The sequence below is a fragment of the Blennius ocellaris genome (assembly GCF_963422515.1).
Source record: "Blennius ocellaris genome assembly, chromosome: 8".
Taxonomy (NCBI): domain Eukaryota; kingdom Metazoa; phylum Chordata; class Actinopteri; order Blenniiformes; family Blenniidae; genus Blennius; species Blennius ocellaris.
In genome coordinates, this window is record NC_137657.1 from 9,097,584 (window position 1) to 9,115,749 (window position 18,166).

The 18,166-nt window shown below is 43.0% G+C and overlaps 1 protein-coding gene across 4 annotated transcripts; it reads right to left on the reverse strand.

The window, feature by feature from the left end:
- Positions 1-1,301: 1,301 nt before the first annotated feature.
- Positions 1,302-17,281, reverse strand: tax1bp1b (Tax1 (human T-cell leukemia virus type I) binding protein 1b). Of its 4 annotated transcripts, XM_080501622.1 has the most exons (18): positions 17,164-17,281; positions 15,336-15,529; positions 11,613-11,715; positions 11,036-11,226; positions 10,263-10,421; positions 9,417-9,565; positions 8,732-8,822; positions 7,879-8,064; positions 7,473-7,724; positions 6,859-7,029; positions 6,005-6,077; positions 5,735-5,853; positions 5,506-5,631; positions 4,913-4,999; positions 3,782-3,977; positions 3,358-3,506; positions 3,194-3,279; positions 1,302-2,374 (listed from the first exon to the last, which is right to left on the reverse strand). In XM_080501622.1, exons 2-18 carry the CDS (start codon positions 15,471-15,473, stop codon positions 2,176-2,178), a joined length of 2,475 nt encoding a protein of 824 aa, XP_080357748.1. In that variant the 5' UTR covers positions 15,474-15,529; positions 17,164-17,281; the 3' UTR covers positions 1,302-2,175. The 4 variants fall into 4 exon arrangements, with proteins under 4 accessions (XP_080357748.1, XP_080357750.1, XP_080357749.1 ...); XM_080501624.1 differs by lacking the exon at positions 5,506-5,631; XM_080501623.1 differs by lacking the exon at positions 4,913-4,999.
- Between the last annotated feature and the right edge of the window lie 885 nt (positions 17,282-18,166).

The window sequence follows — 18,166 nt, forward strand, 5'->3', positions numbered from 1 at the left end:
CACTGTAATGTTTATTAGTTGGTCGCCATGTTGGGAACCACTGGTTTGGGGCACGTTGCGGACTCCATTAAGGCCGGGTCACAAGCAGCCTTGTATGTACATGAGGGCTCCTCTGTTGTAAAGGGAAACTTTAAGAAAGTTTTTTTTTGTTAGTTTTTTTAAATGAAGGCAACACGAGTTTGCCGCAGTCACATTATCCCACAATCTGACAGAAGCAAATTTAAAAAAAAAAAAAAAAAACTTAGTGTGTTCAGGCATGAAAAACATTTGTATATTTTTCATTGTCCCATCAGATATATATTAATAATCCCTCGTTGGACTGGCTGATATTACTTTTCCTTTCATATCACAGGAATTCCAAATCTTTTCTTGATGTACTGCGAATGTGTGTATTTGTGTGAGTGTGAGTGTGTGTGAGCACGAAACGATTATCTCAGGTGATTTCTGCAAAGCATTTCAGCGCCACAGTCCTGCCCAAGTGTTCTGGTCGGGTTTTTTTTTTTCCTGCTGGGATCCTGGAAACGTCTGCGTCTCACCAATGTTCCTCTGAAGCAAGTTCTCTTTTGCCAAATTTAACAAGGAACTGATGCACTTTTTTTTTTTTTTTGTGTAAAAGTTGCCAAAACAAATCTGCATCCTTTCTTTTTATTTTTTTTTTTAAGGCCAATATCTTATATATTGGCGCACGATCGCCGGCAGTCCTCAAAAACGTTTTCAGTATTGTGAGATTTCTGTACCAACAGCTGTTGCCTTGAATTGTGAACCATTCCAAAGTGCAGTGAATCTTTCGTTCATACGAACTCCAAGCTGGACGGCGGGCGTTCAATCCAGACTGTTTGCTGCTGGGCGGGGGATCAACCCCCCCAAAGCCGCTCTTTCTTTGTGCCATAACATAAACGTCAAGTCATCTGTGAAGACCTGATTATAGTGAAGATTTTACAATTCTACAAATTTTATCACTGAGAATATTCACAGCATGGATGTTAATCTCGACTGCAGCTCTCCTGAGAGAACTGTGGTGGTATTGTACTGCCAGTGCAGAGAAAAGTATTTGATATTGTGTACAGTGAATGTATCGTCACGTGTTTAAGAGCTTTATATTTTCATATGTTTGAGGTTTAAAAAAAAAAAAAAAAGATGTATGAAAATGTGTGTTTTAAGAGATGAAACCAGAGGTGGTGAGATACTGTATTCCGTCAAAAAAAAAAAAAAAAAAATGCTGCTTCATGTCAACTTTGGTTACATTCAGAATAAAGGCTCCTCTTTCCCTCGAGACTGCTGAAGTCATTCACCGTCACAACTCGGTTTTAAACAGACTTTATTAGTTCTTTGTTTTGTTTTTAGATACATGAAACTCACTGAACTAATGAGACATTGGTTTGAATGAAATAACTTAATCCTGTTAAAGAGGAGAACTAAAAAGAGGGAAATCAGAACAGAAGCTCAGCATGCACTGATCAGCTAACCATATGAAAGTACTGAAGGATTAAAATGTCAACAAAAGGAAACTTAACAAAAAAAGAACCAAAACAAATCTATAATATCATACACAAAGTATCAAGGCGGTCACAATATTGTTGGCTTTAATTATTCTAAAATAGATGATCTGATGATATACTGTATAATCATGTGTGGATATAATCAGTGAAGATTCTCCCTGACTGCATATAGTGCACCAAGGCTGCTTTCTAGAAAGAATGACCCAATGACTTGTACAGTGATGTTGAAGGCGACGGGAGTGGAGGAGGGGGGGGGGGGGGGTTTGTTTGCATGTTTTAAAACAGAAGTTTGGTAAACACTTATCTCTTTCCCTGATTCATTACATCCTGCAGTTTAACACATCTGTGAGTCAATTTCGATGCACAACAGTCTTTTTTTTCCCCCCCGGTTTTTTTGTTTTTTTTGTTGTTTTTTTCAAATCCGAATGGAAGGAAATTTAACCTTTTGGTTCGCAAATTAATTCAGTAGCCCTGCGATAAAACACTGAATTAGAAGGTCATTTCAAAATGTCACATTACCTCTAAGTTGTTTAAGAAAGCGAAAGTCAGTATAGTCCTAGAGAGAGGATCTTTCACACCGTTACATGCAGAGAAGAGTGCGGAGAGACTTGATTTCAGTGAGCCGCCGGGCCGTCGGCAGACTTGAGTCGAGACGCGGCGAGTTTCCTGCTCCTCGCTACTCGAAGTTGAGCGGGTGGCCGTCGAAGTGCGTGAGCACGTGGTTCTCGAACACCTTCTGGTCGCAGTCCAGCGGGAACTGCTCGCTGCACATGGGGCAGATCTTCCAGTGGCTCTCCACGTGCTCCTCGAACTTGCTCTGGTCGTAGTTGGGCGGGAAGATGACCTCGCAGAGTGGACATCGCTTCATGTCCATGCTGCAGAGACGGAGGACCAGGGTTAATCGGCAGTGGAGCACTGATGTGGGGGAAAGACTAATAGAGAGCATCTGTCTATGGCGACGAGTGGTTTCAACTTAAACCGACGAGGAGGAGGTCGAGCAGAAAAACACTTTGAGCACCGCGACACCGTCCCGGACGAAAGACTCTCAATAGACACTTTCTCTTGTTCCGCTACATCCGGTTGGACATGTTCAATGTGGAAACACCGGGCTCAACGAAACTCGACGTCATGTCTAAATGCACCGTCAGTGATCGCTCTGAAGCGGCTCTCGACGCCGGGATGTGCACGCTAATCTGAAGGCTAACAACTTTAGCTTTGGACTGAATATGATCATGTGTTGCAGCCGGCTGGAGTGTGTGTGTCAGACGAGATTACACCAACTAACATTCTGTAGATTTACCGTCTGGGCTGCTATGTGGCCCACCAGCTACGATTCCCCCCACCCCTCCATTGAGGGACCCAGCATGGAGGAGCAGGTCTGTGACAACGCAGCCGTCGGCTGATTGGTAGTGACCATCGTCACTCCCAACTTGCCCGCGATAATTAAATATTTCATCTGCCGTAAACCCTCGCACTGTTTACATGCGCCGCTTCGCGCTGATGAGTCATTTTATTAACTGGGTTTATTGAAACATCGGCGCAACACAACATGGCCGCCTTCCGACGAGGAGCGGACGCTCCTCTCAGTAAGAGGAGGAGATTCAGCAGGAGCTGGACGTGGCTCAAGCTTTACTCGCGTCGTTCACAACCCCAACCTAAATTTTAACCACGGCTCCCATGGGGGACGTTGTTACCTGGGATCAAAGCAGAAGGCTGTTTGTCCATCGTTTACAAAGGGACTGTGGGTTTCGATTGCCGCGGTCTGTTCATTGGCATTTCCCTGAGAAAGAGAGACGCACATATTCAAGAACTACACCAAATATGAAAAAGGTGTAAATCCACAATGAAGTTGACTCACGTTGTTGTTTTGCTTCTCCTCTGACTCCTCGTGGCCTTCTGGCCGGCTGCGAGTGGGCTGGATGCACACCACGTTGCTGTCCCAGGAGGGCGGGCCGACGGGGGGCAGTCTGAGCGGCTGCTCGTCGGAGAATTCCTCGTCGGCTTCATCTGCGGGGAGCGACGTGACAAATGTGGCCACCGTAAATAAAAGTCCCTGCTGGACGGGAGCAAATGTTTGCGCTCGGGTCTGGTTCGCTTCACGCCGCGCAGCAAAACATGTAAACACGCTGCCGTGAGCCACGTTCGGTTACGTTCAGGAGACTGCTGTGTACACACACCACCACGCACGGCGGATTTTGTTTGCTCAGTTTTGGGGGGGGGGGGGGGGTTTGGTCCACGCTGCAGAATTAAAACTCAGCAGAGACTCTGAAAGGAGCACCGACCTTTAGAGTCGGTGACGGCGTACGGGTTCCCAAACTGCAGCTTGCTGGGGCTCTGAGAAACCAGGAGAGGGGTGGGGGCGTCCTGGGCGTAGGGGACCGGGTACTGCAGGAATATAGGCACACTGGACTGGAGGTTCTCCAAACTGCTTTTCTCACTGCCGCCCGTCTCGCCCTTCTTGCCGCCTTTCTGGAGGTCCTGGAGGAGAGAGGTGAAATAACTCTTATCTCACCAACCACCTATCATTTATACACAATTTATCCAGACCCGTATTGTGAATTCGATATGTAACCTGGATTAGCTTCTGATCTTCACTATCGTTATTTTAATCCAACGTTTGGAAAGACAAACCAAATATAGTCAGATAAAGGCTTAAGTTCAGAGGTTTATCATTGCACCTACTTTGTATTTTAGATGTTATAATGCACCTGTGCTTTGGAAGTGACTAATGTGTTTCTGAATTCTTTGTATAAAAAAAAAAAAAAAAAAAGAAGCAGATAGCTTCGAATTTGAATCGTTTTTTTCCCGTTTTTTCCAGGAATGTTCCACAAGAACAGCTCCACCACTCTTTTCCATAAAGGTCCCATGTTGCTCTCGCCGCTGCAGCAGCAGCCGCTCAGACAACATGGTTTGCTTTAATAACCTTTAAACCACCACAGAGTCGTATCTGATTTCAGCCGTCTGTGCCTCCCTGTCTGATAACGCCGGCCGTACATCACCGCTCGCGGAGCTGAGAACTCGGGTTTCGTCTCGCTCACACAACCAGTTTAATTAGCACCCTAATTAAAAACAAAAAGAAAAAAAAAAGAAACCGCTCTCTTTTTCAAAGGGAACGAGACTGTGTTTTACTGACGCTGCTGGCAGACGCCAAGTTAATTTACAGTCTAAACCTCAAATTGGGTCATTCTACTCCTCTTAACTAACTCCATTACCTCCGAGCAATATTTTAGGCCAGCGAGGACCACGACTATGGCCCCACAGTACTGCAATGGAAAATAAAAACTCATTTACTTTGCGTCTACAATTAAAGGCATATTAAATCACACACCGGCTTGGGATGGAGAAAATGCCACATTTCAGGGACTTTTCAGGGGCTAAAGTCTATAAAGGAGAAAATGAGAGCCGTCACTAACCCCCTCCAGCTTGTCCTTCTCCTTCAGGACAAGAGTGAGCGTGTCCTTCACTTCCTTCAGCTCGCGCCCCTTCTCAGCTACCTGGCTCTAACAGAAACACAACACAGGTAACCATTACCAAACCTCCACGCCCTGCTGATTGAAGGAAAATGCATCGATGACATACAGTCAGAGCCTTTTAATTGATCCGAGCCATAAAAGGCATTTTTTTGCCTTTGCGGCGCCCTGATTTATGTACGATTCTGCTCAAAAGCAAAACAACCTGTTTGAATCCCTCCGAGACATTAAGCAAATATCCGCCTGACCCGAGCCAAGCACGGCATTAGCCAGGCAACCAGAGATGACTCCCGAGAGCGCAGCTCCGCTCGTCTCCAGAGCCCGACATAAACAGCAGTAAAACGTTCGTCTCGCAGATAGGCCCGCTCGTAAACAACTATGTCAGAGCAACTGTTTTTGAGGGGAGAGATAGCATCAAAGGCTCGGTGCTTGAGCTAGACCAGCCACACACAAGAGGTAAAAGGAAAAAAGAAAAAAGCAGCACGGGAGAGTCTACAGACTTTGCTCAAGGTCCGCCACACACCGTCTATACTAACCTTATAACGGTCTTCCTCTGCTGCCAACTGCAGCTTCAGGCTCTCATTGGTCTTCAGTTGTTCCTTAAATTTTACCTCCATCTTGGCCAGTTCATCGGCAAACATGCAGCTACGCTCTTTCTCTTCCTGAAGAGCAACAGATAGTGAACCGGGCCGCTTTTCATCACACCAGATCATTTTGAGTTTTAGATCCACGGAGAGAGCGCGCGTGAGGAAATAAATGTCTCACCATCAGCATCTGCTTGCACTTCCTGTACTTGTCGTTCCTGTCAGACGCATCCCTGCTGATGCCTTTCAGCTTCTCCTGGATGATGGCCTCCAACATCGGATCAGCAGAACCTGGACTTCCTGCAAAGTTAGTCGGTTGGTTTTTCTTTTCACCCCATCATCACTTTTTCATATTTATCTTTGCAAAACAACAAAAACCTAAGAAATAAGACGTCTGAATGCAGCAGTTTACTTCTTAACATACAATTAGGAATAATGGTTTCCAAAGTACCTGGCACTGAAGTGTCCGGACTCACTGATGCAGGGATAGCTGCGGCCTCTTGTGTTGAGCTTCTCTTCACATCCTGCAGGAAATATAGAGAAATAAAACAAAATCAAAGAAAGTATAAAAAAAAAAAAAAACTAAACACTAATTTAAATAAAAATGACAGATGAAGAATTTCATAAACAACCTAGATTCACACGCGGACGTGTAGGCTACAAATATTAACATAAAACTAGGTTAGTGAACACAATTTGAGAAAAATAACAAATTCATACATTTGCTTTAAGGGAAAAAAAAAAACATGTTATACACACAAAGTTAAAGCAAAAACACATATATTAGGGTTTTATGTTGTGATTTCAAATAAGAAATCCCCAGCAGGTAATAACAGGGGCAAAACAATCGCTAGTGTTTGATTGAAAGTAGAGAAACTGTTTCAGAAATCGAATATGTCCAATCAGGGTGCAGTTTGTCATCAAACAGAATCATGCTGCAGAGCGAATACGTTACGTAAAAAGTGTTTTTATCAAAATGCATTAATAGAAACTAGGATGGAAATGTAAGAATAATTCAAATCACACGACTCGCATATCTAATGGTTAAAAGGCTTCATATTGAGAGAAATCTGACTGGAGCAGGTTTCCTGCAGCTTCTTTGGATCCAGTCGGACATTCTGCTTTAAGACTGTTATTTTGAGTTGCCGCAGAAGAAGCTTTAATAATTCTGAAGAAGAGATGAACTGCATCCTTCCCCTGTTTGAATAATTTAGCAGGAGTGTGGCCACGTGGAGCATGGGGGACATATATACCACCCCCCTTGCGTCTAATACTGTTTCTTCCCTTCCATCTGGCGGCACCTACCCCTTGCTGTTCAGACAGTTTCAGCACTTGTTTCTGCAGTCGCTGACATTCCTTGTATTTCTCCTTGTAGTGTTCGGCGGCCATGTGCAACCGCAGCTTCAAGTCGTCCACCTCTCTCTGCAGCTCCGCCACGGCGGCAGGATCCGCGGCCGCTTCCTCCTCCGCTTTGGCCTGCGGATGTGAAATGTTCCAACGCAACACATCAGACACAGACGACATTAATGAGCCCAGAGCAAATACCACTACAACACTGCAGACAGAACAGGAACTAAAGAGTTCCATGCGTTTGGAAAAGAATATTAGAATTAAGGCCTCTGCATCAAAAAGAAAAAAATCTTATCCATTGTGTGTTTCATTTGTATAGCTCAGATTTTATGCACACACAAAAAAAAACACAAAAAGCCTGAAAAATGTCAAATGATGTGTGATAAATGTAGAATATATGCAGGTTTCACTGTTTAAATCAAAGGAAAATTCAAATTCTTTGAGAAACGCTTCTAGAAAAACCAAGACGGCCCCTTTATCGCTATACAATAAATACAATACAATAAATGAGGTGTTTTGACTGAAATGAAACAGGAAGTACTGCCAGGTTGTGTGGTCTGCACCCTTACAGCGTCCTGCTCGGCCTCCGTCTTCATCTGCTCCACAAGGCACTCCAGGTGGACGCACTGGGCCTGGGCTTCGGCCTTGGCCTGGCGAAGGGCATCGACCTCCACCTTCACGTGGTACAGTTCTGACATGGTGCGGTCACGGGCGCTGGACGCGTCTCGCAACTCGGCGGCCAACAACTGCGACTGCTGCTGGTTGGCCTGGAGCTGCTCCTCCTTCTGTCGCAACTGCTCTTTAAGGGCTTTCATTTCTCCCTGGCAGACACAAACACGCCAAGGATGACTTTCAATGCATCAACGTGCAGGATTTAAATGTCAATCGTGTCACAAAACATGGTCAAGAGTGTCGTTTTGTTTCCTAATCTGCCCAACTATCAGTTTGGAGGTCTGTAAACGGAATTGTTTATACCAGGGGAGAAACTTTGGCCAGGATCTCTTTGTACTGCTTCTCCTTCTCGGTGAGGCACGTCTGCAGTCGCCCCACTTCCTCTTTAAACTGTGCAATGGTGTTTTCTTTGTTGACATCCACAGACTTCAGCATCTGCAGCTCCGCGCTCAGCTTGGTGTTTTCCAGCTCCCGGTTTTTCAGGTGAATCTGAAGCGCACAGGCAGACACAGAATATATACGACAGACGACGAGGAGGTTGACACGAGACCAATCGCAATTCAATTAGAAATCGTATATAATAAAAAAGGACCATTAAGTCAATTCAGCAAGGCCTCGATTTCAAAACAGACACTGAAGATTGTCAAATAAAGCTATCGTCGCGCGAACAAGCCCCCACGTGATCGCGAGGGTTAAATTAGGTATGGCTCTTTGACTACATTTCTGTGGCGACCGTGCAGTGTGTGGCGCTCCCAGTTCCTGTGCAGCGCTCGCCACAACAGACGCACACAAACACCAGACGGACCAGAAGACGGAATAAGGCACTCCCTGTTTAGACTTAAACGTTGGGCAAGGGTATGCAAAATAATCCCTGAAGTGAAAAACAGGAAAGAAAGAGATTTTTCTTTTCTTTTTTAATTACAGAGTGTAAAGCTGTCACTAACTTAGCAGCCTGCTGCACCAGACACGATGAAAGTGTGACTGGAAATGATTTCGCTGCTTCCTGTTTGGACCTCCAAGTCTGTATTTTGGATTGATCTTTAAATGACAGCGACATGTTTTGTTTTTTCCCCACACGGATTACCACAGAACTAAATATTTATTAAAAGTTTCCATCTTTAGAGAGCAAGTATTAGAACACTTGACAGTGAATTACCTTGTACAGTTCCTTCTCATCTTTTTCATTCTTCAGATGGGATTCGAGTGACTCCTTCTCTGCGGTGAACTTCTTTAATCTGTCCTTCAGGCTGGACGCAGAAAAAAGATAATCAAGTGAAGATCATTTTACCTCTCACGGTGTCTTGGTGCAAAGTTGTGAAAAATGCTCACATTACTTCCGTAAAGTAAAACCACAGATACATGAGGGGAATGTACAGGTTGGGAATACGACAGTGACAAGTGAAAATGACCTAATTGTTATTTAATGACACTCAATGCCTTTTTAAAGCATCGTGAGCCTTTTTCAGCAGTGGCGTTAGGGGAATGTCACAGGATGTCTTGGCACTGAATATTATTGAGAGCTTGATTTAAATCAAATTCTGCAGCATCAGTATAAATAACTACTACCTTCAGCTACTTTAATTCCTTCACTGGAACTTTAAATCTTCATCTCTGGATGTTAAAAGAGTGTAATGGGCCAATTTTAAGGATTTAAAGAGGAGAGATTACTGCCACTGAGTTATTAAAAGATCTATCTAGAAAGATAAATACTAAAGAACTTGACTATTGACTGATGTGCAGAAACAAAGTTGTATACTTTTCTTTAGTTGCCACCTCTTCGAAATAGTGACCAAAACCAGCGATTCAGAGAATCTGCAACGACCTCGTCGCTGAGAACTCACCTGTCCAGTTCGGTTTCCTTCTGAAGGCCCTTCTGTGTGACGCCAATTAAATCCTCCTCCAGCTGTACAACTCTGGCTGTGGCCTCCTCTAATCTCGTCTTGATCTCGTCTTTCTCCTCCAGCAGGGCCTGGGAAGAGTGCTGCACATCCTGAGGAAAAGACGACACTCTGTGATCAATAAGCTGCGTAACACACGCCAAGACCGGCATGAATTCGGCTAAAACTCTTCCGTGACAAAATAATATATGAATAAAACGTGCGTGTCCCTCTCCGATTCCAAGTTCATGCAAAATTAGCACAGAGCATTGAAAGGTTGTTCCTGAAAATCAACATGGAAGTTCACATCCAAAAAAAGAGAAAATCTAAACTGTTTATAGTCTGAATTTTGGAATCTTTATTTTCACAGCACATTAAAAAAAAAAAAAAAAAAATCACGTAAAACTATAGTCATAAAATTAACAACCAGAAAATCTGTAATCATGTTTTCATCTGAAAGTCGTTTTTAAAACTCGCAGATTTACTGCGGAGGACGACAACGTGAATTATTACCGACTACGCTTTTAAGGACCTAATGTTATGCTATAAAAAAGTGGAATTACAACTCTGATAATACAGACATTCATATCTGTCAGAGGGTGATTTATTCTCTCAGTGCATCTCAGTGCTTGGGCTCCTTCACTAGGGGGTGCTAAGAGACTGCTCAGCCAATTAAAAAAAAAAAAAGGCACTTGCAAGAAGAAGACTATCACTCATATGTTCATGCGCTCCGCAGCAATATTAAAGTTTAAAGAGGGTGTTCTTGGCTGATTTTAAGAGTGCCGTTGGACAGGAACACAGCCAGCTCACTTGATTCTCTCTCCTCAGCTGGGCGCACGTCTCTTTCTCCTGCTCAAACTCCTTCTGCAGACTCTCCTTCTCGGCTTCCAGCTGCTCCTTCTCCTGCTGCACCAGGGACAGCTTTTTAAGCAGCTCATCTTTCTCCCTCTGGGCTTCCTCCACCTTTTGCTGCGAAAGGAAAAGTAAAAACAAGGACAGCAAGAGAAAAGTCAAACCTTATTCAAATGGCATTGAAGTACAGCTTCTTCTTTCTTTGCGGGTCGAGCTTCAGAACATGACTGAAAAGTTAATGGTTCCTTCTTTTCTTCCTCGTTGGGGTGATAGTTTGGTTTCCCTTCACGGTCCAAAAACATGCACTTAATGTCAAACTGTGACTCGAAATTGCGATAAGAGTGAATGTGATTGTCTCTGATGGGATTCATACAATTTGATTGTGTCTACAATCATTAGCTAAAATGTTTATAGCATTTTATTTACACATTTCAACTGATAGAATTAAGACCTGTCGTCAAAACGAAAGGGGAAACATCTGACCTCACGCTAGTTTTGATTTTGACCACTAAAATGATAAAGAATTTACACTTTAAAAAAGGATCTAATCATCTCAGTTTTAGTATTACATCTAAAACCTATGGAAGTTGTACTATTTGAATGTTAGGGGAAAAACCTTTCCTACTTTTTTCCTCTAAATCTGACTGAAGCTGCCAGAGCTGGATGTGAAAGTAAAAGAAAACCCCATCGACACTTCCGTATTGTGTGCCCGACGCTCAGGTGTACGGTACCTCCAGGAAGCCGGCCTTCGTGGTCACCACCAGGATGTCGGAGTTACATTCGTCCTCCACAGTGAGCAGCTCGTCCTCCGACGGGCTGCTGGCGCGGAACTGGAACGGCGTGCTTGCCCCCCGGATCTCCCCTTTGTGGGTCACGTAACAAAACTGGTAGAACTCGCCATCGTCATTGGGCACATAATATCCTGATGAAGAGTCACACACGCACGCACACACACACACAGTCAGCGGATTCAACGCACATGATAGGGAAGCAAAACTAAAAGGTTACGCTAACACCCTGCACCAAGAACTTTTATCTCAAAACAAGCAGAAGACGCTGCGATGTGGAAGCCAAGTCATCTGGAGCACACATTGCACATTTGTGAAGCTGTTGATTGGAACCTGAAAACAAATCAGACGCGCCTTTTCTTTCCTTTATATCAGTTTCCATGACTTTATAAGAGTGGTATAAAAGATTTTTTTTTTTTAAAGCACATAAAATTCAGTGTTGTTAACACCAGAAATAAAATCTCCGATTTGCGGTCATCAAAAGGTGTCAAAGTTATAGAAAACTATGCAATGATCTTACCCTGAAAGACCACTGTTCTGTTGACTGCGGTGCCTTCCACATAGTTCTCAGGAAGAGGCGACCACAAGAATGTGTAATAGTCCCTCGCTGTGCTCCAGCCAACCTGTGAGACATGGAGGGGAATCCATTCAAGCAGACACTCTCACCACATCAGTGTGAGAAAACAACAATGAAGAAGCAAACTGGGAAACTTCCCCGAAATCCACCGAGTGTCACTTCCAAATATCTCCTCCCGGTTTATTACATGTAATCGGGAGGTTTTTTGATCGATGTCAGGAAGATAGTGCAAGTATACGCCCACTGAGATGTTTGAAGAGGAATTATCACGTGGAAACCACTCCTGGTCACCACGTGGCCGGGGCCTTGTGATGAACGTGCCCTGATGTGGACGTGCAGCGACAACTCACTCCGAACAGGAAGAGGGGAAATAGGTGAAAATTTTATACATAGGCGACTTGAAAATGAAAACCAAAATGTAATTATACGCATTTTATGTGTTGTTAACTGATGGCTGATGAGGGGGAAGTGCAGAAAATACATCCATAACTTCAGACTGCTGCCATAAAACTGTCAAGCAAAATCAGTGTCACATCCAGCTGGCTGGTTTTTGGTGAGCACATGCAGGCACACACATGCATCCACAACAAGCCCAGTAAAACTCGCCTATTACACCAGACCCCGCCACAAAACATCCTCAAGTGTCCTCAAGACTTGCACATTATTTTTTTAAAAAATTACAATCCAAAAAATAGCCATTCGAGCAGACCACTTACGCATCTTTTGCGCTTTTTACAACATGTATTGTGTTTCCCAAATGACTACAGCCTACACCTACAAATACCGCAAGTGTTCCATCAGAGCCAGAGATAGAAGGCAGTGGTGCTCCAAAACCCCCAATTGTTCCCACTGCAGCTCCAGCCTCCAGCAGTAAAAGAACAGGAAGCAATTAAAACTTGCACCTAGTTAGTGAGTGTCGTTACTGAAAGCGAGCCCTCGCCAGTCCACTCATTAGAGTTGCAGAGGTGGTGGGTGAATGCTCTGAGAGGAGTTCACCACCGCCTGGTCTGCAATGTGTATAAATAGAAGGAGAGGACATGGAGACAGTGTCGGGCTACCATTTAAAATAAATAAATATCTAGACTGGTTGACTAAAGTGAGAACATGAACAACATTCATTATATTTACATAACACCCAAAAGAACAATTTGTGATACTTAAAAAGAACATGTAAACACAATTGAGTTGATCAACTCCTTTATGTATACAGAGCAGTCATACTAGAACGGGGCGAGGCGATCTGCATACGTGATAAAAGCTCTGCGGACAAATCCTGTCCAACAGCATATAAAAAGACAAACAAAAGGACAAACAGATGAAGCCTGGTGGAGAGGCACACTTCAGTCTGTTATACCAATGAGCTCAAAGGGTGCATGTCACCACCTGTCATCGAGGAGGCAAAACGTTTCCTTCCTATAAATCTATAACGAACATAGACGTTAATTCAGTTAAAAAGCTCCAACCGTAACTTTACCAAGCTGCGCGTGTTAAACAAAGTCACCGATAGAACGAATGCTCTCGTTTTCACTTGACTTTTCCTCAACATTCCAACGGAGTCATACTTGTGCAAGAAAGGCTGAAAGAGCCTGTGGTGATATGGCTGCAGGAGGTAATGTATTGTCCGCGTGCCAGTCAGCTTGTTTGAATTCAGGAGTGACTTGTTCATGAATCATGCAGAGGCAGTGCCTCAAAGACAGGTTAATTATAAAGCTGGGTTTGCGTTCTCTTAGGCCACGCCGACAACCTGTCCCAACAGCATTCCTGCAGGAAGGCAAGCTCACAGCTTCAAATGTTCCAACACTACAAGGTCAAAGGCTGCGTTTGTGCACACAACCAACAAAAATCTGTGCGTGTCGATGAGTCTTCGATAGTACAATTTGTTTGAGTACTTTATTGGACATTGTACTGCTGTGTAGGAAGGCCACATTTCAACCCACCAAACCGTTTTTAAAGTCGGCAGCAAGATATCCCTGAGCTAGTCAGACCTGAAATGTGCAAAATAATACAAAAGAGATTATAATCTACATTTCGAACAATAGATTATTTTTCCTTTAGATGGATCCAAAAGCAGCATACGACTGACTCATGGATCAAACACTGATGCATTACCTGTCCAGGTATTTCTCTGCATACAAATAAAAAAAAAAAGCTTGGCAGCAAACGTCTGATCTGTCAACACTGTCAGGAACATTTACAAGATTTATTATCGAGGTGCTCAGCCTCTTCCAGTCAAGCTCTGTAGTTTGGAAACTCAAGAAATTAGTGATTTAAAGATCTATACTGCCAGTTGGTGTCCACCCTGAGGCTAATCACCATGCGATGTGGTATCCAGTTACAAAAGTATCTGAAAAGCCTGGAGAAAATACCTGATCCACCTTCTGTATCCTAACCTGACCTCAATTCTTACTGAGCTCTCGGGAAAACCCTGCGCTCTAAAAACAATCACCAACAACAGACACATGAATCATCGGCGCAAAACTTTCCAGATGCAGGAGACATAGACGATTTCACAGCACACAATTAAAAGTAAACCATGAAACTGGTATAAGCCGACCTCCACTCAACGTGAAGACCTTCTAAACTAAATAATTTCAGACCAGGCTTCTCCTCTTCGAGATATGTGATCACTAGAAGTTTGTGTCACGCTTATTCCTGCCTCAGAGGACCAAAACAAAAGGCCCAAGTTTGCATACGCAGTACTTGATAGACCAGTTTATTAAGCACACGTGCACAAGCCAGAGTAAACCAATACATCAATCACAGAGCAGTGTTGAACTGTTATCAGAACGAGTGGGCGTAATGTTTGAAAGAGAAACACCACACGCTTTAACCTCCTGTTTACAGGCCTGGTCTGACCAGCAGACACCTGTTCCTGAAATGAGGGGGACGTTTTGACCCTTGCATAGCTGACATTATTAGACTTTTCTGTTGTCGGTGCGATCAGATATGCTTTAGCTGGAACAAATGTTAAAATGTACTGCTAGAGTAAAGCTGTCGATATTTTCTTACATTCAATAGTCAATTCAAGAAAAGCCCAAAGCCAGAATGTGTTGAACACAGAGAAAGAAATGGGCATTGATATGGTTTTTTTGATCTGTTGTGATTTAATCACAACTTTCCATCTCATCCCCGGTGGATGGACGAGGGCGTGTTTTTCTAAAACAGCCTGAAACCATTCACAATTCATTGCAGATGAGGCAAAAATATATCGCTGCCATTGCGCCGGATTTAACATGCTCCAATAACAAGATCCATCTGGGACACTCCGGCTTGTTGCAGAGGTCAAAATGTTCCACTCCTTTTGCCAAGCCCATTTTTCAAACATGATATTGACTAACTCAAGCCCTCTCAGTTTGTCTTAAAACTATATTAACACTTTGATCAAGATTTCTTTTTGGTGTGTGAAATTATCTCATCTCTTCTCAACCAAAATGAAAAGTGGAGGTGTCATATGTTGGAGCAGGTTTACAAATTTCACATCAGAGTTAAATAAGTAGGGTGTCGTGGCTCTGAAGTATGAATCGGATATGAGACAGCAAATTCACCATTCATGACGTCACACTCAAGTCATAAGAGCACACACTCAATTATTTCTGCACCACCTACCACAATCTATTTTTGTGCCTTGTTCAAAACCTTCTGTAATGCAACGAGAGGGTTTCCCACCTTGAATATGCCAACCCAGTCCTTTGGATGTGGCTTGATGAACTGCGTCAGCGTATAGTGACACTCCAGGGCCGCGTGGGGCAAATAGCTCTTCCCCACATTCTGAAAAATCACGTGGGCAAAGTTTGATGTGTCCATGTTGTTGCCGTTGGAAGTCCCGTCCAGGAACACTGTCGTAAATCACTCAGTAGTGGCTGCACAAAGAAGAGACAACAATGGAGACATTTGAATTTAAGATTTGGACATAGTCAAATGAGCGTACCAGAATTTGCTATTGCAGCCTGCTGTTGTGTCCGGTTTGCCTCTCGAAATGAACAGGTTGATGAGACTTTGGAAAATCCACGCAAGTCACAGGATGTGCAAGTTTTCAATTACATCACAATACATCAGTTTGATCACATAATGCAGTGTATCAAATAAGGTTGTAATCTGCAATTCGTCCACCACATCAATGATTTTTTTTATTTTAAATGATTTTTAGCATATTACATGTTCACGATTTTCTTTTTATCCAAGGTATTGGGAAGTTTAACTGGTATAACAACATTATAACAGCACTATTACAGTACTTTATCATTAACTCCTGCACAATCTTTTTTTGTTTGAAAAAGGAGCTTTGATTCAGCACACTCTGTACTCTTAATCTTGTTTGTGTTATCCAATAATAAATATTGATCCTCAATCATTTTTGTCATTTCAACTATGATTAAGTCATGAAGGATTCGATTGTTTACGTGTTGACAGGGGATGTGCAAAGATTGTTGTAACACAGTGTAGTCCTTACTCGACTGATGAAGTCTTGCTACAACTATAACGCTGCATCATAAAATTAACTTTATCTTAATATTACCTTTCTAAATACTATCAGCAATATATGTTTTGCTAATACCATGACAGTAACTCTGGAGCTGTAATTGTATTATAGGAGATGAAGTAGTCTGGCTGTGTCAAGAATACTACTTGTTTTGCTGTAAGTTGACAATCCTTTTATAGGATTTAGCCATCAGATGTGACTTCTTTATGTTAGAACGGTGCTTTATAAGGTTCGACTGCCAATTTACAATACAAAGATGGTAAAAAATTAATACTAGTAACAACATGGCAATATGACGTCACACTGAACCCAAATAAATATCAACCATGACGACACAGAAGATTATATACAGGTAAAATAGTTATCAAATATGCATATAAAAACTCATCATCCAACAACAGACATTTTTGTAAATCATAACTGAGAAATGAGATCAAACGGAAGGTCGGCGTCAGGTGAGATTTTCCATTTGGGCCTCAACTGATTTAGCTCGACGTAATTAGGCCTGCAACAATCAAAACACTACCGAAGATCTTTTAACAGAACTGTAAACGACAACAATAACAGACCATCTCTACCTGATGCTGAACAGGGACGGACATTTGGGTCAAAGTCTGGCTGTGGCTCAAACTGTCAGATAATGAGCTTCGAGGCCTGAAATAAAAACTGCGATCCTATCAGGCTAACTTAGCTCTGCGGTTAGCTCGCTAACGCTAGCTCCGTAGTTCGATGGCACGGTGATAACAGGGCTAACGAGGCGGAGAAATTATTAACCTCCGAGTGACATATTCACTTCAGATTTCAAAATACGCGACGTTTCGGCTGGCGGCGTCACGACGCCCTGAACCGAGGCGGAGCAGCCCGCTTGAGTCGGGCGCTAACAGCTGGAGGAAGACAAGGTTACAGCTAACGTAAACATTCCGCACGATGAAGCTCCGAAGCACATGTCAAGCGGCCGGGACGCTCGTTTCTTCAAATCGCATTAACCTTGATTTACATGGACAGCGAACCTACCTGGTTGACATGCCGTACCGCAGCTAAAACTCCAATGTAGCATAGAAACAATTGTTGACGCAGTTCAGTACTTTCCCGTGTCCTCTTCCTGGAATAATAACAACACACGTCACTTCCGGGAGAGCGCCTGCTTCAGAAGCACTGGAACGAGGTAATAAACCCAAAAATAGGCTGTTACTAAGAATAACATACAACGACAAGCTAAATACACATCATGGAGTGAATGTTTAAAAAATATATTTTAAAACGTTTCTTTATTATTTCTATGGATTTAACCTATCACGGTCACGGGCGGATGATGAAAGAAGCCGGCCTCTGACGTATACAAATTGAGACCGATGCGTATGGAAAACGGTTTTAGGTGATAGCCCCGAGCTACCGATTGCGCTGTGCAAATAATGCATCCTAAAATTGATATTTTGGTATGTCTATGTTTTGTTACATATGAAGATGTTGTTTGTAGATTATTGTTTGGGAATTTAAAAAAAAAGAAAAAATAATATTCATGGTTTCATAATTAGAGCACATAATGGATGATTGCACAAGCAGTAGTCGATTGTGAAAAGCAAAGTGTTTGGTTCACATTCAGGGTTAAGGTTAGGATTAGGGCTTAAGTATTGGTCAATGTACGGCACTAAGGATTGGGGTTACAGTAAGGATTAGGGTGCAATCATAATAATCAGAATCATAATAATGAATCCTTACATTGCCCACATATTGGCTGATCACATAAGCTAAGGTCAATCGTGCAGCCCTAAAAGGTTATGGTTAGGGTTAGAGCACAAGCATTGGTCAATTACACAGTGCAAAGGGATACAGTTAGGGTTAGGGTAATGGTTAGGCAACGCAAATAGTAGGTCTTTGCTCAAATGACAGATCCATTATTTGTGCAGCGGAATCAGTAGCAGGTGCTTTACACAGATAATGTACCACCAAGGCACCGTGCAGCCATGGTTAGATTACATAATAAGAATATTCTAATACTTCTGAATACAGCTGCTAA